General features: G+C 39.6%; 1 protein-coding gene across 1 annotated transcript; it reads right to left on the minus strand.

Moving 5' to 3' along the window:
- Positions 1-909: 909 nt before the first annotated feature.
- On the minus strand, positions 910-21,534 carry Slc46a3 (solute carrier family 46 member 3). The gene is made up of 5 exons (XM_087199532.1): positions 21,253-21,534; positions 20,690-21,107; positions 12,440-12,523; positions 5,872-6,028; positions 910-3,507 (listed from the first exon to the last, which is right to left on the minus strand). The coding sequence occupies exons 1-5, from the start codon at positions 21,532-21,534 to the stop codon at positions 3,423-3,425; spliced, it is 1,026 nt and encodes a 341-aa protein (XP_087055658.1). The 3' UTR covers positions 910-3,422.
- Between the last annotated feature and the right edge of the window lie 276 nt (positions 21,535-21,810).

Consider the following 21,810-nt stretch of genomic DNA (forward strand, 5'->3'; position numbering starts at 1 on the left):
ATTAGAATTTCTAGTATATCAAATTACAAGTATTCCTTGCTAGCCAAGCAATCATTAGTTACCTTACAGGAAAAAAAAATCCCAAAGCAGTACTACCGAACAGAACAATGTATCTGCTTTCAGATTACAAAGGAGTTAACCATCCAGGGGCACTTCAAGGCACTTGTGTTATTACATATGTGAATCAGAAAATGGAAGATATTGGAGGACTTATGAAAACACTGTAAATCTAAAGCAGAACTTAAAAGAAAATCAGTTTTCCTTTTAAAGAGCAGTCTCCTAGCTCCTTGCAGCTCCCCACTTCTGTTGATCTGTGCTCTGCAACAGAAAAGGTAAACAGCCAGGTTCTTGGAGAAATCTGCCTTCTTTCATGGTTGACCCTTGCCCCATACTAATAGGGCAGACAATTACCTTCCTGTAAATGAAGTCTTTGTAACCTTTAAGAAACTATATGCCCTTATATAGCTGAGACTGGCAACTATGTCCTGTAAACAAAGTTCTTGATGTCCTGGTCTCACAAGATTCACAAGGAGCAAAACTGTCAGCCTGCGAAACATGACTAACTCGGGTTTCTGTTTCTGTAACCTTGCTTGCTCACTACCGCCCCCCGGCTTCATGTCCCTAAAAGACCTCCCTATTTTAGAAAATGTATAAAAACCAAAAACATTTCCTTGTCCAGCGCTCAGTCTTTTTAGACAGAAAGTCCAACTGAGATAAAATGCACCCAATAAATTCTCCTGGGTCCCAGTGGTCTCTCCTCTTTTATCCTGCAAAAAATCGATTTAAAAATGTACAGGGTAGCATATTTTTCAATTTGTTCCCAAGGCTGGCTTAATGGTTATGGCATGATATCAGTGAGCATCTCATAAGGCTTTTTAAATATAGCATTAAGTAATTTTCACAAAAATAAAGTTTTGTAGTCATTAGTTTAATTCCATGAACATTTATTGAACATATAATGAATAATCAAAAAAAATCTTTGTCCTCAAGGAGGTGATTGTCACGTAGAGAAAAACTAGACAATGGAAAATACTAGGGTGGAAATACTGTGCACATCCACTAGTGCACACACACACTTTGGTGGATTAACTCATGGTCAACTTGAGTGAGAAGGCCCAGCTGAACTGAGTCAGCATGGTTCTAGGCGTGGAAGATGCACCTGAGGATTGTTGTTGGAATGGCATAAAAGAAGAATGGGAGGGGAAGATGGCATGCTGCTGAATTTCCTGAAGAAGCTGCTTTTCAGCGATTTTTCTTCCAGAGAGTTTTGACTGCTGTCTTCCTTTGGGAGAGCTTCACTCCTCTTCTTCATGTTGGACGTTTTCTCCTGGCTTTGAATGCAGATCTCTCAGCCTTCCGGCACAGATCCTTCACCCTGCCAGCAGACTTTCTAGTAGCTTCCACTACTGGCCCTTGGGCCTTTCTGGTGCAGATCCTTGATACGGACTTGCAGGGGACATTGCCATGGGCTCCAAGTCCTGGAATGGATTGTTTGGGTCCTACATCTGACTCTGGTAAGTACTGACTAATATTCACACGCAGAGCTATAAGAGCCCTGGAGGGGTTGGAGGGAGTGAGGGGTGAGTGACACATATCAAGAACACCAGCATTGTGCTTTAGGTCTAAAATGTCCCCCATTAGTCTCATGTTTGGAAGCTGATTAGACCATGAAGTCTCTATACTCACCAGTGGATTCATTCTTTGATGAGTTCAGTAGCTGAATGTACTATGGGCTATTAGAGATGGGGCCTGCTCAGATTAGGTGGGTTCCTGAAGGTGTGAGCTGGAAGGGTGTATTCTTGTCCCCTCCCCATCTGCCTCCTGGATGCCATAGGATGAACAGTTGTCCTCTGTTGGGCCCTTCCACCTTGCTGTTTCTGCTATGTAGCCAGCTGACCATGGACTGATCCCATTGAAACTATGCGTCAAAAATCTCTCCTCCTATAAGCTGCAGTGTTCAGTGATCTGTCACAGCAACAGGAAGGTGACTAATACAATCAGCTACACAGGGGCCGGGAATTTAGCTCAGGGGTTCTGTCGCCTGCCTCGCAAGCACAAGGACCCGAGCTCAATCCCTGGTACCAAAAAAAAAAAAAGAAAGCAAAAAACAATTAGCTACACAGGGGAAGCAATGTTTTGACTGATCATTTTGATATTGGGTGGGAGGAAAGGCAAATGGAGCTATGTAATAAGACACGGAGGTACAAGAGAATGTGTTTTTTTTTGGGAGAGGATGGATCCCAGGATGAGTATAAAGCACTACTTAATAGGATACAGAGGGGACAGTTCATGATAGCTTCCTTGTTTTATCATTTTCCTATGGATGAAAGATGCTGAGGATTCTGACTTGTAGAGTGCAAGATCTGTATTTTAGAAATGCCCTGAGGATGAGCAAGAGATGGGAAAGAAAGAATAAACGTAAAATTCCTGGCCAAGGTTAATGGAAGGTGGACATCCTTTTACTGAAGTAAGAAGTGAATATTGGCTCTATAGCTGCAATGGCTAACCTTTTAAGGACCAAGTGCCCAAACTGCAACCCAAAATCCACTGATTTATTGCAAAGTGCCAATACTGCAGTTAAAGCTGAAACTGAGGTTTTAGTTTAGAAAAAACAGCTGCTCGGCTGCTAGGGTGACTTGTCTCACATACTGACAGAGAGGGCTCTGCGTGCCCACTGTGGTGTCATAGGTTTCCACCATTGCTCAACAATATTACTTTTCATCACAATTACGTGTTCAGTTTTTAAATTTCTTTAAGACAGTCTTATTTACAATATTTTTCTCAATCACCTGTGTTACATATAAAAATATTGTGCTTGTCACTGATGAAATAAATTGGGAAAAGTAAGAAGTGTATATTCTTTAAAGTGCTTCTCTTTTAAGGATTATGCATCTATTCAAAGCTTTGACTCTCGATAAAACAAAGAATTACAATTACTCAAGGATAGGTGAAATTATATCATTATTTGAAATTTAAATCATTTTTATACCCGTCGTTTTTCATAATTTTTCATTATACTTTCTAATTCCCTGACAGTGATCCGAAACCCATTTTGCAGGTGAAGAGATTGAGGTAAACAGTTCTTCCTGGTTTCAGTATTAAAGTGACCAGAGTATGTCAGTGAGATTATTGCTTTTGACTTTAGAGTTTCTTAATTCCTCCTTTCACTTTTTAGTTTCAGTTTTATCTTTAGGTCCAAACTGAGAAGTTCGCTGAGATTTCTTCGGTGTACTGTAAACATAGTGCAGGATAAGCACAAAGTCCTCAAAGTGCCAAAGTGCTGGAAGAAGCGAAACCCAGACTCTGATTCTGTTTTGTTTGGGAAAAAGAAGACTGTGTAACATTGATTATTAATAAAGCACTGATTGCACAGTTCATCTGGAATCCTCAAAAATTACCGTATGTCCCATTAATGTTCCAAATCATCTCCCTGAAGTGTCTTCTCTGGGCTCCCTCTGTGCAAGAACTGCATAGCTCCCCTCATTCCAGCTGATATACTTGGCAGCACTGTAAAAGCAAAACAAGACATTGTGAGACAGATTAAGGCAATGCATAAATAAGTCATCAGTACTCCATCTTTTCCATGGTTACGTGGCTTTTAATAAATTATGCAAATTGTATATAACAGGAACATCCTGGCATTTTGAGTTCAACTGACTCATGGACATTCTCAAAATTATAAAAGATTTATGAGGTTTTTTTTCTGGTAGACCCTTAAGATATCCATATATCCCACTATTTCCCCTGTGGGGTCCCCATACAATCCTTACAATGAAAGCTATTACTGAAATTTCTGTTCAATAGTTGGAACTGAAGCTAGGAAGCAAGGACATTTGGAAATAATACACCAGGAGATTTTGGTTTAAAAAATATTGAGCAAAACAGGGTTAAAAACTCAGATGCCCATCTACACTTATGAAAAGGATAACTACCTTTTATTCATATCTTTATAATAATCATACATACATGAAAAATAAAATTAAAAGTACCCATTAATTTATCTCCATGTAAGCATTTCTTATTAAGTCACTTTTCATGATATGGTTGTATCATCTTTGACGTAAACATTCCCTTACTCTTGGACATTTTGATCACTTATAATTTTTTACTGGAATATGTTTCCTTATATGTCAGTTTTAAAAATATTCCTGATTATTTTCTTACTCTAAGTTTTTAAAAGGAATCACTGGATCCATCACTATGTAGTTTTTGAAAGAAAGCTTCTAGCACATGCTCACAACTTTATAATAGAACTGAATAATGTTACAACTAAGAACTTAGGAGATAGGCTGCTTCAACATGTGATCACCAGCACAGCATGGAGTTATAATTTTGCTAGTTCAGTAGGTGAATGGTCTCTTTAAAAACAAAACAACAACAAAAAACACCTAGTGCCAGGTGTGGTGGTGCACACCTGTAATCCCAGCATTCAAGAGGCTGAGGCAGGAGGACTGCTTCAAGTTTGAGGCCAGCTTGGGCCACCTAGTGAGTACAAGGCAAGCTTGAACAGCATAGTGAGACCTGTCTCAAAAAAAAAAAAAAAACCCAAAATAAAAAGATACCTAGTAAAAACAACTTTTTGTCATAATTAGAGGAATTGAAAATACTGTTCTAGGTAAAAGAATTAAATTGGGACAGTATCTATGGAGGGCCTGCTGTGGATAAGACCTGGGCCAGCCTTCATGGAGTCCATGGTCTCAGAAGAATGCTGAACACTGGAGATTTAGGCACTTTTCTCCCCGCTGACAGCCTCACCCCAAAGTGCTGAGGAGAAGGCCCAGATCCTTGTGAACCTTTTCCCTTGCTTCCCATCACCATACCATGCTACCAGCCATGTGGAAGGGAAAAAGTTCAGCAGAATCAAGTTAAGGAACTCTTAGCTCACCACTCTGGCCCCTCAAGTAAATACTTGAGTGTTGCCATAACCACTTATTTAGTTGGCTCACACTTTTTGTTAGTTGGAAGACGAAATCTGATTATGCTCTGGTCTATTGTATGTACTACTCATAAATAGAATTTTATGTTTTGTATTTATTTGAATGTTCATGTTTTAAAAGGGAGTCATTAAAGAAGCCAGCATTTAAAAAAACAGTACTTTTGGGCCGGAGATTTAGCTCAGTGGTTCCGGTGCCTGCCTCGCAAGCACAAGGTCCCGAGTTCGATCCCCGGTACCAAAACAAAACAAAACAAAACAGTACTTTTAATATTTGGTGCATTCTATCTGTTTTTGTCATTTATCTAAGAATCCATATTAAAGTAAATCTTAAAAGCTTTTTTTTTTTTTTTTTTTTTGGTACCAGGGATCAAATTCGGGTCCTTGCATTTGCAAGGCAGGTGGCAGAACCACTGAGCTAAATCCCCGGCCCAAGTAAATCTTATTAGAGCAATCTTTGACCATCAGGAAATGTTATACTCAGGGGAATCATAATTTGAATATCAATATCTCTATTCTAAGTTAAAATTTAATCAGTTTTTATATTTAAAGACACATGGTGACACATGCCTATCATCTTACTACTCTGAGAGACTGAGGCAGAAGGACTGCCAGATTGAGCTCAACCTGAGCAACTCAGTGAGGCCCCATCTCAAAAAATAAAAGGGCTGGGGTTGTACCAGTTTAATCCTCAGTACCACAAAACAAAACAAAAACAGGTCTCTGACCCCATCTTTCTTTCTCTTAGTTTGGTTAGCCCTGCCACCATCTCTTTCTACATCTCCAACATTACTTACAAATGTTTTCATGTCCAAAAATTCTGAAGAAAAGCAGTCTGAGGCAAAATTCCAACAGATCTATGTCATTTTTACTTGTGAGGTTGAGGAATTCCCTTAATTGGGGTGCCCTTTGAAAAATTATTAAAAATAATTACATACCATAGATTGATCACTGGAATGAGTAATATACCAGCAGACAGCAAAAAAACGAAGCCAGGGTACCAAGCAACAGTGGCTGAATAAATTCCATTGAAAGCAGAAATTGCAATGACTCCACCAAGTGTTTCTAGGAATGCAATACAAGCAAACAGGGTACCTATTCAGGGTAGAGGTATAGAAGAAAAAAAAGACTGAATTACAAAACAAAAAACAAAAACTAATAGAGAAAATTTATTATTCACTGAAAATGGCAAACATGGGGCACTGTTTGGTGAAGGAAAACTGTTCTGTCAGTAATCCATTTTGTAGATGGAGAACCTGAGGCAAAGAGCTCTCCTTGGACTTGATGCCAGAGATGCTGAAAACCCAAAAGAGCTGAGTTCCAGGGTCCCTTGGTCAAAGCTAAAAAGGTACTAGCAGCTGGCTTGTTTGAAAACTTCAGTGTCTTCTTCCTGCCACAATAAGGCTAAGCCATAGGCAGCCTGGCTGTTCAGGATGCCATCTCCCACTCTATGTCCCATGTTCATCTATGACAGTGTGTGACAGGAGGACTCCCTAAGCTCCTTTGGAAAGGCAAAGGAGTCCTTTTCCTGTGCTTGTCCATTGTGGCAAGCATGACAGCTGCAGGCAGAGATAAGATTCTTATCACGCATTCTACAACTTGAGTTTCATTCATCCCTCCGAAGTGACCAAAAAATGTAGTCACCACTGGAATTTCACATGTCGTAATTACCCCAGGCTCTACCGAAGGTTTATGCTGGAGTGTAATGTTAAATGGTTCTCTAAAATGCAGTTTTCTACCTCTTGTTTGGGTGCCTTCCCAGACTGAGATAAGCAAGGACTGCAGCAGTCACCCTTGCTGTCTGTACACGTTTGGTAAAGGGTAGGCTGCTCAGCATTGTTCAGGAGCACAAAATGACTGCATGTGCAGTCTAAGTCACAATTGGAAATCGATATCATTTGCCCAATTTTTCAGTTGTACCAGGAATCCAAAACCACACTGACTGAAGAGTTAAACCTCTAAGGACAGGCTGGATATCTTGATGTACCTCTCTTCCTTTGTCATATTTTGCATCACTGAGTGTAAAATTTTGTGACCATTTTCAGCCAGACCAATATTACTTCCTCAGTCTCAGGCCCCAGATGGTTTCTGCCTTCTGTAAACTCTGTCATCAAATGACCATGCTTGTTCCTTACCTATTTTGCCAAATTTATTCTTCCACGAACAACTGGAGTGTATTTTGGGACAATGAAAATCATGTAAATAATTGTGTTTGCTTGAATTGATAAGAATGAGAGGCAAGCTTAAGGATTGTTTTCACAACTCAATTATCCTGTTCAAGTCTATATTCTAATATTCCTAAGGGTCTCAGTCTTTAGACTATGCATTGATTTTTTTCCATTAAAATCTTTCCATTTGGTTACACTGTATATATCTTCATACACTGCTTCAAATTCGTCATTGAGTGATAGGACATGCATTCCTAAATCTCTGCAAAATATTTTATGGTCTTTTGACTAAAATGAAAGCTCTGTCAATGCCAAGTACACATCTACCTTGGTTGCTGCTATGCCTCCAGGGCCCAGCTATCCTGGTACAAGGTAGACATTTAATAAATATTTGTCAAATAAATGAATAAATGCTTAACTCAGGACCCCATTCATCAATCATTAAGTAGCATATAGACTGTCTCCATGACTTATAATATATGAACTCAGTTTAATTGGAAGAAAGTTCTCCTAGCTGTCTACCACAATATTCTCTTATTTGTGACTCTTGCTGCAGCCAGATATGTGCTATGCTATGGAGGACAGACTGCAGAGTGCTAGTTGTATTATGTAAGGGCTTTAATCCATTCTTGTTGGAAAACAGGTTAGACAGGACACCATTTGTCAGACACAATGTACTATTATGAAGTAGCTTCAGCTTGTTGCTAAACTTCTCTGAGCAGTTCTACTTATTCTGTAGTTACAGAGATAAGCAAGATTAAATAAGTGCAAGTGAATTTATTTTCTAAACTTTAAAAAACTCAACAGAACTAAAAAAAAATCAGGTCTGTTTTATTGTGTTGTTTATAATCACAAGGAGTTCGTAAGCAAGGCAAAATAGCTAAATCAGATGGCTTTACCTATGAGTTTCACACCTGTATAGGGCACAGAGATTTAAAAATCATTACCAGAGTTCCATTTTCTTACTTTTCATGGGGCAGGGTTGGGTTTGCACTGAGCCACCCCTCTAGCCTCTCATCTTTCTTAAGATAATATAGTGAGAGACAGCTAAAAACCTCTACAGTATTTCCTCTTTTCTCTGATTATTATATAATACATAACATTTTAACAAAAATGGTCATTTCTAAAAAATAATGAAGGCAGGAATACATTTAGTCATGGAAATTTTGACACCCTCCAATGTACTTCTTAGTTTACAGTTAGGAACAAAGTAATTAGATTATTCTAGAATAATGGAGTCACAGTTCACAAATTTACTATAATTCAGAGTAAGAAGTGCCAAAATATGAACTAAACATTTTAAAATGTTACTATATTTAATAGTATGGGATGATCTTAAAGGTCTTTTAAACTAAACCAAATACAAACAAAAAGAAACTATACATCCTGACAAGTTCCCTTTAATTTCTAAGTCAAAGCAGGTAGTTGTTGCCTAATAACTTTAATGATATAATTCACATAACACAAAACTCACTCTTTTAAAGTGCATAATTCAGTAGCTTTTAGTACATTCACAGAGTTGTGTGACCATCACCACTCTCTAACTGTAATATTTTCATCACCTCAAAAAGAAACTCTATCTCCATTAGCAGTTACTCTTCCACTACCTTGCCCTGGTAAACCCTCATCTAATTTCTGTCTCTACAGATTTGCCTATTCTAGACATTTCATACAAATGGAATCAAATTCGTATGATAATATGTGGCATTTTGTGACTAGCTTCTTTCATTTAGTGTAATGATTTCATGGTTCATTCTTGTCATAGTGTGTGTCAGAAAACCATTTCTTTTTACTGGTGAATAAAAGACCATTGGCTCATACACGACATTTTGTTTATCAACTCATTACTTGCATTGTTTCCACCATTTGGCTATTGTGACTATTGTTGCTACGAACATTTATTTGTATATAAGATTTTATGTGGACATATGTTTTCATTTCTCTGGCTCATAAGGTAATCTGAACCTCTAAGGAACTGCCAAACTGATTTGCAAAGTGGATGCACCAGTTTACATTCCAGCTAGAAGTATATAAGGGTTCTAATATATCCATATCCTCACCAGTACTTGTTATGGACTATTTTATTTCAGTCATCTTTTTGGCCCTCACTGTGGTTTTGACCATCATTTCCCTAATGTCTAATGATATTTAGGATTTTTCATGTGTTTATTGGCCATTTATTTGTATATCTTCTTTGGAGAAATGTCTTTTCAAATCCTTTGCTCATTTTTTAACTGAATTGTCTGTTATTTTATTGTTGATTTTTAAAGCATTTTTATATACGTTGTATATAAGTTTCCTCTGAGACCTGATTTCAAATGTCTTCTCCAATTCTGTATGCTGCCTTTTGACTTTCTTTATTGTGTTCTTTGAAGCATAAAAAATTTTTTTCAGTGCTGGGTATGGGCTCCAAGGTTTAGCATATGTTAGGCAACTACTCTACCACCATACTACACATCCATCCCTCAAAGGATGAACTTGGAATGAAGTCTTTAAATGAAAGACTTTTATTTATTTATTTTATTATTTTCTATCTTGCCTTTTGTTGTGCTATCAGCGTCATGTCTAAGAAATTATTGAATTACCCAAGGAAGTGAGTATAATTTTGCATAGTATAGTTATAAATGTTTATATTCCTAAATGGTTTCCAAGGTAATTATTACTCTATACGTACTCTATAACAGTTGTGTGCATATACAGCTAAGGCTTATGAATGAAAAAGAATCAAGAAATATATATATATATTTTTGGAGCCTAATGTATAACTTTATTATTCACTAAACACACACATATACAAAAATTAAAATTATTCAAAGAAAGGAAAAAAAACTGTAATAATATTTGAATATAATAGAACTCAACCAAAGCAAAACTGAAAAGTACTTAAACATTTTTCCATATAATTTTTAAAAAAACATCTCAAGCATTAACAAGACATCAGAAGATGTGATTTGTTTTAGAAAAATTATCAAAACTGATTTTAAACAAATAGTGGTCTGGAGAAAAAATTCTAATTATCTAGTAGACTCCACATAGGCCAATTTTTTTAAATTTAAATTTCAATACAGTCATGTGACGTGATGGAAATATAATCTGAGAAATATGTTATTAGGCAATTTCATCCACGTGTATCGCAAAGTACCACACAGAGTGCCAGCTTCTAAGTGCAAACTGAAAAGGTATATGTCAATCATCTGTGATGGGCCCTTGATATTATCCAAATATGGAGTTAAACGTGAGATACACGAGGCTACCACTAGCATAGCAGCACACTGTTTTACAGTAAACTCTTTTGTATAAGTAGGGTTATGCTCTAAAGGATGAAAAGCACAGCATGTTATTATAAGTACTTAAAACAGTAACAGTCATTTATCACACTATCAAGTACAGTGTACTGTACAGAGTTGTATGTGCTTCTTCTGGAAACATACAAGAAATATATTTTAAAATGTATGAAATTACTCAGTTTTCCCCAGTGTTTACTAACCTGTTATAAATACAAAAGTATAGTTGTTATTTATAAATAATCAAATAAGGATATTTGCTAATATATGAAACAGGCCAATATATGAAACAAAAGAAAGCACCTAAATCTAACAATATTCACATCATACAGAAAGGGAAGAGGACAACATCATATACTAATACCTAATTAGTAGTTCTAATCAGAAATTTAATTCTGTCTTTCTTTTGTGCTGGCTATTTTCTGCTCGCCTCAAGTGTCTGATCTCCTCTGCCCTGTTCTGTGCTTGGGAGGCTTACTCTCCCTGGACTTCCTCGCTGACTTAACTTTCTGTCACACTTGGTCAAAGGGATGGAGGATGGTGTTTCTTCTCTGTTTCGCCCCAATCTGAGCAGCTTGCTGGCAATCTTCACACTGTCCAATCCCTATACCAACCTTCGTAGAAGTCTCTTGATTTGAGCCAGCTGAGCGGGATTGTTTCCTGATAGGACTCAGATTCAGGAACAGTGGTAACATTTGTGGGGCCCAGTGTAAGAACATAATTAGAGTCATATATATCTATCTATCTATCTCCTAAGTACAGTTAGCCCTCTGTATCTGTGGGTTCCTCTTCTGGAGTTTTAATCAATCATGGATCAAAAATTACAGTTAGGCCAATCATGGCTTCATTTGCACTGAACATGTACAGACTTTTTTCCTGTCATTATTCCCTAAATTAGAGCATGACAACTATTTCCATATTGTTTACACTGTTTTATCTATTATACATCATCTAGAGATGATTTAAAGTACACAGGAGGGTATGTGCAAGTTTATGTGCACAAACATTGTACCATTTTATATAAGGGACTCGAGCATCTGTGGATTTTGGTTGCTTTGGTTCTGAAGCCAAACCTCCTCAGATACTGAAGGACATCTATATTTAAAAGTTATAAATCTGGCTAATGAACCATTAATTTTAAGATATGTTCTCTCTCTCCATTGTGGGAAACAACCTCTGTAATAATGGAAGGCTAGGGCCAGGGATTTAGCTCAGTGGTTCCGACGCGTGCCTCACAAGCTCAAGGTCCCGAGTTCAATCCCCGATACCAAAAACCAAAACCAAAACCAAACAAAAATAATGGAATGCTAGACATAAATGTAGAATTCTTAAATGTATAAGAATTCTATGTAGAAGCTGGACATGTGGTACACAAGCACCCAAGAGACTGAAGCAGGAAGATCATGAGTTCAAGGCCAGGCTGGGCTACATAGTGCATTCAAGGACAGCCAAGACTACAAAGTGGGACTCTGTCTCGCAAAAAAAGAAAAAACAAAAACAACAACCAAAAAGTTCCATGTAGGGACTTGATGGCCCTGGGAGAGCTGGCCTGTAGCCATTCCCATTCTGTTGTATGCCTTATTCCATTTTGCTCAGAAAGAGTGATCTACACACAGGTACAGATGCCCTGGCTCTGCAATTCCAAGGTCAATCTCACCTTCCTGTGAAGGGTCTCTCCAGTGGCTGTCTACTGTGGTCCAGAAGGAGCACACAGGGACATAGTTCACAGAAGAGGATCGCATGAGCAGTCACTGGACATGAACCCAGAGCCATCTGGACTGGAAACTACAGAGATCCATGTAGCCAGTGCTGGGCAGAAGGGGAGAGTGTTGTGGGCTCCCAGAGGACACATCCACTTGGTCCTCGGTTCTCTCTCCTCTTCTCTTGGGGTGGGGGAGAGCCAGAGAAAGGGCCTTGGGCAGGGGCTCCTTTGCCTGAGCTCACCACTCAATCAAAAAGATTGGGGCAGGAGGCTGTAGAATATTCTGAAGCATCAAACATACATAGGCTTAAGTCAGAACACTCACTATATTCCTTAAACAAATTAAACTCACCTTGTTCAGTAGAACGAACCACTCTTGACATCATGGATCTCAAAACAGACAGAGGCGCAATAAGAAAAAAGAACAGCACTCTGACTGTAAGAGAAATGATTGGATAAATGATCAGATAAGGCTAGTTTGGAACACTAATGGCGAATTTTACATGGAAAATACTCTGTCTAAACATTCATTTTGTATGAGCATCCTAAGTCATTGCATCTAAAGATCAAATTAATTGTAACATTCTGTTTAAAGACTTAAAAAGATTATGGATAGGTCATTTGAAAGTTATTCTGGAATTCTTATTTCAGTATTACAAACAGATGTTCATGGAAGTTTTAGGTCCAGATGTGTATAATCTGCCAATTGAGATTGACTTGCCTTTTGTTTTGATGATGAAGTAACCTCTTTTTTTTAGGAAGTTGTGACTGCTAATTAGATTTTTGACTGTTTTTGTTCTTGTTTTCCTGGCTTGGGATTCTCAGTGTTGCATTCCTTTACTGTATGGATTTGTTTATTGGTAAACTGGCTCTTTATCATCTTGCTGTTCATCTTGTGGCTGGATAACTTCATGAACACAAAATTACCTCTGTTCATAAATTACTACTGTTAATAGGAGCATTTTTAATTATGTCATAAAATAATGATGTATTACATTTACAGTTCACTTCAAAGTTTACAAAATATTTTCAGGTGTATTAACTTCAGTGGCCTTAGCAGTTCTTAGGAAGAGGGGAAAACCCACGTTTATTGAATAGAGGAAATTGTGCTACTTGCTTTTATTATCTAATATTCATTACAATACTCTGAATAAGTTATTCCATGCTCATTTTACAAATGAGAAAATGAGGGCTCAGAGGAGTTCAGCAATTTTCCCAAGGTTACTTAGTGGACTTGGTGGAAATTAAAGCCCATTGTTTGGTCACATTGCTTCCCTGACAGGCAGCAGGAATTAATACCTCCTTCACAGAAAGGACTAAACTGGACCTTTCCCAAAGTCCCACTTGACAGTTTCACTGCCCTTTCCAATGCAGGATTTCACTCAAACCCTACAAAAAGAGTTATGAGGTACACAGTCAAGGAAGCAGTCCAATTTGCCAAACAGCAATTCATCAGAAGTCAAGTCATGAAATGACTGGTTTCCTGAAAGATCTAGTTGCAAAACCTGCTTCAAAGAACTTTCTTCCTGAAGATCTGAGAGTCACTTTTCCTGGTGCTAACAGGGACAGGACCATCAGAGCAAACCCAGAGCACCTCTTGCCTCCTTCATTTCTTTGGAAGCAGTGTTTATGTCTGATTGAATGTACAGTTCATAACAGTATTTTCCACTTAGGTTGTGACCTATTATTGTACGGTAAAATTACTTCGGTGAAGCACATTCCAAATATTTTAAAAACAGAATATGACAAATGTCAGAAGACACTGAAAAAAAAAAGAATTTTCTTTTTGAATATATTCAATGAATATAAATTTTTCTTATAAATCTTTTGGGTATACTTTATTTAATTATCATAAATATTTTTATGGAAGTAGTCTATGGAGCAGCACTGTAAGAAATGTTCACTTTGGTAATAGTTACATGGAAGAACTGACTCACATGAAGAATGGGCTTCAAAACAATTTTTTTGGCAAATTTGGAAAATTGTGGTTTTTCAGTTAAATTTGTTTCAGCAAATTTGGCTTTTAGCTCCTGGCAAAATAGCTTTTTACTTTTAATAAATTAGGGTAGGATATATAGAGTTTTACATTAAAGGTTCTCTCCCAAAAGACTGAACTCATTTTATAGAAAAGTAAATACATAGTTCTGAGGCTACATTTGTAACTCACCTAAAAACATCATCAGCGTGGTTTTGGCAAAAGCAGTCACAACTATTCCTGCCATGGTGGTAAAAATTCCAATGAAGGCAATATAAATATCTTCCATGCAGTAGGAAAAAAGCCATATTCCAAGAAAACTACTAAAAAAGGAGACACTATCCAAAGCTGATCCATACCCTATAAGAACTTCATTCCAGCAGAGAGGGGAACCCAATTCATAAAGGATAAAAACTGGGAAAATGCCAATTATCACAAAAAAATAAATGACCATTGTGAAAAGTAATAAACAGAGAAAAGACCGCTGCTCGCCAGAAGCATTTTTAAAAAGCATGTAAGTTCGCTGAAACTGGTTTTTAAAGCTTTCCATACATGACATAGTAACATTCTGAGATGAAGACTCTTTCACTGAATCACCAAGGAAAAATAAAATAAAGACCAAATTAACAGCAAGAGCCACAGCAATAATTAAAAATGACAACACAAAACCTAGTTGTCTAATAAAATAGCCAGACGACAACCCCGTTAGTCCAGAAACAATTCCAAGCATGGAGTCAATTATAGCTATTCGAATTGTTTTTTGTTTATCTTCTTTACACTGATCAACTACATAAGCAAAACAAGCTGACCAAAATGTGTTGAAACTCCCAAAAAAAGCACCAATAAAAGTAGAGGCAATCAAAAGCTGGAATGGAAAAGCAAAATAGGAAAGCAAACATAGCCAAACATTAGTTGCAAGAATACCAATACAAGATAAAATCATAGGGAATTTTCGTCCACGCTGATCACTACTAGACAAAAGTATGAATGTAGACACCAGACCAGGAATTAACCCACTTAGTTCCATCTGCAGACTAAAAAGAGACACTTTTTTCTGAACTTCCTGTAAAGAAATAAAAAAGAAGACAATGGGTTTACAGAGGTTATACAATGTGCATAAAAATATCACAACGCATGCTTTTCTGGACATTGCCAGTAGGTGAAGGGTGAGGAATCTCTGGTGCATGGGGGACCAGATATGGCTTAAATCTTCATCGAGTATGCAAAGCAGGTGTCTAAAGGTGGCATAATTACAATCATGGCATTCGAATGCATGCACAGTGGAGACTTCAAACCATGAAAGAAAAAATGTATATATCGATGGGAGTCTGTCTTGTACAAAGTACCTGTATACCCCAAGGCCTCTAGTACTGGCCAGAATATGATTTTTCTTCCTTCTGGGAAAAGTTTGCACTGAGAGATCATGACCACTTTCCTAAAGCAACAGCAACAACCTTTCCTGAGATAGGTCTTTCTGCTTATGTCAAGGGACAGAGAATACCTCATACACACACCAGCCTTGATAGCTCTTTATTTAGGAAGCTCTCCATTGATGTTTTCACTTGTGCCTCTACAAACAGATTCGTGAGAAACTTATTCCTTTATTTACTGAACTTAAAAAATTATAAAAATAAGATAAATTCCAAAGAGGACCCTCGTATTGATTAAAGACACTAGGCAGCCTGCCATGAACTGAGGAATAAGATGAATGTAACTAACTCCTGAGGACCCAAACAATGAGGACAGACAAGTACATACACACACAGATAGAGAGCTGGGAGAACTACTCTATTGGTCATTTACTGGAAAGAATTTTGGATGATTTAAAAACATCTGCTTGCCACTTTTTCATTTTCCAAATCTATTTTTAATTTTTTTCTATTAAATTTGTAGATGTTTGCAGTACATAATGTTTGCATTCCTTGTGAGGAACTGCTGCATGTATATAAAACATCATACTTCTTTCATCCATCCCCTTGCCCTCTAGTCCCTCCCCCTTCCTTCCATCTCTTGGTCCCCTTCCTCTATGAGAAAGATCCATCTCCCTACTTCCTACTATCTTTTATTTTGCTCTTTATTTATACACTGGGTTTCTCATATAAAAGAAACTATGTGATATTTAAGTTTGTGGGTCTAATTTATTTCACTTAACATTATTATCTCAAGGTGCATGCATTTTTCTACAAATGACTAGTTTATTTTTATGGCAGAGTAGTACTACTTCATTATGGGTAAATAGCACATTTTTTATCCATTCATTTGTCGAAGGACATATAGCCTGCTTCCAAGATTTAGCTATTATGAATTGTGCTGCTATAAAAATGGGTATGCATGGATCACTGTAATACAATGTCTTTAAGTCTTTCAGGACGAGATCTAGAAAGGGAATAGCTGGGTCAGATAGAATTTTTAGTTTCAGTTTTCTTTGAGGACTCTCCACACTGATTTCCATAACGGTTGTACTAATCTACATTCCACTAACAGTGTAGAAGAGTTCTTTTTTCCCACAGCCTTGCCAGTATTTTGTTATTATTTGATTTCTTGATGATAACCATTCCTTCTGGAGTAGGATGGAATCTCAGTCTTGTTTTAATTAGCGTTTCTCTAATGGCCAGGGATGTTGAGAATTTCTTCATGTAAGTTTTTGGCCATTTTGCATTTCTTCTATGAAGTTGTCTATTCCACTAATGGAGAAGCTTTTATAGATGAGTGCCCAAACTGCAACCCATGACCCACTTATCTATCACAAAGTGCCAACACTGCAATTAAACCTGAATACTGAGGTTTTACTTTATTTATTTTTATTTTTTGGTACCCGGGATCAAACTCGGGTCCTTGCACTTGCGCAGCAGGCAGCGAAACCACTGAGCTAAATCCCCGGCCCCTGAGGTTTTACTTTAGAAAAAACAATTCATACATTAACATATTTTGTTAGCCTCCCAGAGTGCTGGGATTCCAGGTATTATCCACTTTCCTGGCCGTGTGTGTATTTCAGACACTGGAGAACTGCAGTTATATATCATATAAAGGTAGATAGATATTAAGTGCTGTTTCCTATCCAAGATTAGACAGGACAATAATATACTGAGACAAGGATAAATTAAGGAAGCAGTATCAACTTTAAAGAAGTCACAATTTCATAGGGTGAAATGTGTACATTAACTCCAGCTGAGTAGAAAATATTCCACATCGTTTTTCATAAGTAGGTGTCTGCTAGTAACAAAGGATGGCTTACAAACAAATTCCAGAGAATATAACTTCAAATTTCCCTCTCCAATAGCAGAGTCCCTGTCTTAAAAGTTGTCTGAAAAGAGCAGACTCCAATCGCCAACTTATTCCTTCAAAATTAATCATTCAACAGGGGAAGGAAGAAGTAGATTTAAAAAGTAGCTTCCCTCACAAAAGTCAACAAACAAGCCTAGAAGTTCTTACCCTTTTCCTGCCTAGCCAAGAGTTTCCCTGCCACGGCTGTGCCATTTTGGTAAGGGTCCTTTTGAGATTAATGTCACTGCCCAAGAGAAGTTTGTATTTGAAGATTTGTAAAGTAGGTAAAACTAATATGCTATTTGTGAGTACATATACATGTGTGTATTAATGCAAAATGGGTTAAAAGTAAGACTTTCATTCATATAAACTTTCAAAATGTCAAAAGTAAGTGAAAGAGCTCAGTTTATTGCTGTCTATACCCTGACATTCTCAATAGTTTGCATTGTAATACATAGACACCTGTGTGCATTTGTTATGTAGGAAGGATATATAAAGGTGGTAAGGATTATTATCATAACATTTACTGTCCTCTCACACACCATTGGTTCTCTGAGAGAAATAAGAAAAAAGCTGAGCTGAAGAAATCACTTATCTATTTTACTAGGGACTCCCCCAGTGCTGTGACATCTCTTATTTTTATGGTTCCAAGAACTGCCAAGCATGCTGGCATATGCCTGTAATTACATGCCTGTAATCCCAGCACTCTAGGACGCAGGTGCAGGAGGTCTGCAAGTACAAGCCTGGCTGGGCAAATTAGCAAAAGCTTTGCTCAAAATAAAAAATAAAATAGGCCTGGGGATGTAGTGCAAAGACCGTGGGTCCCATTCCCGGTACTGAGAAAACAAACAAACAAAAAACAGTTCACAAATCCCTCCAAAGTTTAGACTCCCTTTGGAGAACAAGCGGCCAGAGCCTATCCAACAGGGCTGTGTGCTAGAGAGGAAGCTGGGGAAACAGGAACCATTGCTCTTGGATAGGGAAGGGGCTGTTTCTCAGAGGAGCAGAGCAGGGATAGGATGGAGAAGGAAGCCAAAGGAAGTGCTGCAGGTGATGGGAGTCTCTGGGCAGAAATGCCCTTTTGGAAATGCTGAGTGGCCACCCACTGTGTCCCAGCTGGGAGCGGGGTTCCTAGTTCCACACTCTGAGGAAAAGCACCAGAGCCTAAGAACACCAATTTTAAGGGGAGGGATCTGCAGTAGTAGTATGTTCTCTTGAATATTAATCTAATTTAAAACAATAATGAAAAACAGACCATCAATTTGAAAACTGGGTCCAAACCTCTGATATGAACCACTGCTCTGGGCAGTAGAGGGCTCCCCGTGGCTGGGCCAGGCCAGGCCAGGTGAGGTGGGGGGCAAAACACTCATCACCTGCTCAGTCAAAGGCCAAGGTGCCTGGACCAGGCACCCACGGTCCTGGAGGGTGGGAGCTGCAGGTTTTTCAGGCCTCTCCACCCAAGTCCCTTGAAAGGGTCCAAGAGGGCCTTCTCCTGAACTGGAGTGGGGTGAACCAAACAGAGCTGATGAGTGTAAGGATGAAGGCCATATGATGAGACGATCTTGAAGGGAGATACAACCACTCAGTGAGGCCCTGGGTCCTCTCTTTACAACCTCACTTGAGGCCATAGCCTTACTGTCTAGGTGGCAGAATCAAGCAGTTTCAAGAAAGCTTCTCCCACAGAAATGAGGAAATGGGTACATCAGGGGCTGTGCCAAACAGCCGGGCCTCGCCCTAGCCAGCTTCCACCTGACACCTGGGGGATACATTCCCGCTTGGGGCCCTCAGCCGTTCCTTACTTTAGATCATCTCTCTCACAGAGTGAGTATCAGAGCCAGGGAAGGTGGCTCAATTCCCTTTATCTCTTCTCCTCTGTGACTGGAAGGGTAGCACCACTCCTCTGCTGTCACAAACTATCTCCAAGGGGAAGAGTTCTTAGTTCCTAAGCTGGTTTGTTCTGGGGGCTTTGGAGGGAAAAGCATTTTCAAATCCGAATTGCCATCACCTTTGCATCTGGACACTGACAGACTTCTGTAAACAAAACACTGGGGCAAGGAGCTTCTGAGGGAGCAGGTAAAGCCCCATGTATCTAGCTAAAGGTTTTCAGTGTTCTGAGAGCAAAAGTGAGTGCTTCCCACTCCAGATGTCCTCAGAGGTCAACGTGTGGGAGTCAAAGCCTATAATGCCACCAAATGGCAAGTGATAAACCCACCTCACCCAGTGACAGACACTAGCCCACTATCTTCAGTGACAGCCCAGTTTTTGGAGCTCCTGAAACATGCAGATGCAGTAGAAGGGAACAAAGAGGATGGGGATGAGGGAGAAGGAGACACACCAAGCTTCATCTACCCCTGTCCACCGAGTTGCTGGTTCCAGCAGGAATCGTTTTAGGACAGAGGAAGAAGACAACCACTGAGTACATGAGACTGGGCTGAGACTGTCCAAGAGAAAGAAGAGCTAATGTCACACAGGAGAAGGGGGTGTGAAGGAGAGGGAGGCTACAGATGCCAGGAAACTTCAAATGAGATGAGGACTGAGAAAAGGCCATTTGGTTTGGGATTTGAGAGTCTGGTGGTCACCCTGAAAAGGCCAATGTATGATGACTGCACCATCCTTTCATTTAAAACATGTTCCACATTCTCTTTTTATTATGTTTTAGGGATATTTTAATTTCTTACCTTTTGGAATGCAAAAAGTGTGCTGTTTTCATTTTGTTCACACTCAGAAATATTACTATCAAATGCAAAACTGTGATTGCCTGTTTCTTCCCATATTCTCCTATACACATACTGTGTTGTCAGTGGGGTGGTCAGACTCATAGCAAATGCACTAAGGAAAACGGCAGGTTCGACAAATAAAATCTTCATATTCCTTGAGTAGGTAGCTGACTTCTATTAAAGAAAAAGGGAGAGAAGTGATCTGTTGCATTCTAATCCCAGTGGCTAGATTTTTCACAGATGGTGAAGTCAGAACAAATTTGCGGTCTGAACATAAACCAGCAAAACCGAGATCACGAAAGCAGTGACCACTTCCTAGGAAGATAGTTTACTTTGGATCTACTCTAAACCCCAGACTGTCACCCTTTTCATTTTAAAAGTAGGAATTCTTAGGACGCAAGCCACCTTTAGGATGACTCTTTGCAATAATCTGACTAAATTCTCACCCATCCAGTGGTCACTCTGAGTCCCCACATTGTATATTACCAGCTGATTTTCGCAAGGCAAACAAAGTTCCTTTTGGGTCACGACAGTTGTGCAACTGTTATTGTTATTTTGCTGCGTATTAACAAACAGGGAGGGGGCCTTTCAAAACAGAAGCTCCTAATCGGAAGGTGTTTTTGTTTTATTCTGTTCTTAAACTCACCCACGACTACAGTCTTCTTGCCAGGCAAGGCGCAGGGCTGACCCTCTGCAAGAGCAGGCTCCTCCTCGGACGCTCCGGCTGGCAGACAGCTCCCGGGTCTGGGCCAGCCAAGGACGCCCCGAGGCGGGCGGTAAATTTTCTGTTCAGCTCCACCAAATACTGTACGCTGACAGGGAAACTCAAACCCTATTTTAAGGCAAACCAAGGGATGCGCACTTCCTGCGTCCAGAGCGATACCTGTGACGTTTGCTGTGCTGCCCGCGCCTCCTTGGCTGCCCTGGGACAGCGATCTCAGCCGGCTCTGAGCTCCGCCGGCGCGGTCAGCTGCAGGTCGCTGTGCGGTCCCCCCTGGCTCGCTCTCTGCAGTGACTCGGCCGCGGTCGGACAGCCCCGAAGGCGGGGCCGGCCGCTGCCTACGCTACCATTGTACCACCCCCCCCACACTCTCCTGCGATTGGGCCCCGCGGCCGGCTCCCTGCGAGGATTGGTCCGTCGGAACGTCACTCTCGTGTCCCCGACCCCGGAAGTCCAAAGGAGTCTAGTTGCCAGCCAGCGAGATGTACCCTCGCCGCGGGCTCCCTTTGCTCCAGTTGAGAAGCAAAGAAGCATTTCTGGGTTGAAATGTATTTCGTAGAAGCAAATGTAGCATGTGTGTGCTGCAGCTCCCTGTAGTATCCTGGGCTGCCGGGCAAGTACTGTGTGCGTGCGTGTAGGGGAGGATAGTGAGCGCCCGTAGTGGGCGCAGGAAAGTGTTCTTGACAAAAGAGCCCTGGTTTGGAATGTGGTCGCTGGCTCTTGCTAGTAGTACCTTGGTCAACTTTTGAAATCTCTACATGGACCTCCATTTCTTTATCTGCCAAGCAAGGTTAATAAACTTTACAGGGGAGTTGTTGTAATTAAATCCTTATCATGCGTCCACAGCACAGCCCCTGGGGCAGCGGAGGATGGTCAGTGCCCTTTGACACCCAAAGCAGGAGCACAACTGTAGAGTTGGGATATTACTTTTTCCAGCAAGGAGGATCCACACATGGAACCGTGGGCCACCTCAGCGAGAAAGAGCCAGAATTCATTATGGGCACGTTTTCAGTGACTTGGGGAAGAGTTCAAGAAATTAAGGTCTT

This window comes from Heterocephalus glaber, unplaced genomic scaffold (genome assembly GCF_053883595.1).
Source record: "Heterocephalus glaber isolate CG9 unplaced genomic scaffold, H.glaber_assembly_v1.0 deba00001720, whole genome shotgun sequence".
NCBI lineage: Eukaryota > Metazoa > Chordata > Mammalia > Rodentia > Bathyergidae > Heterocephalus > Heterocephalus glaber.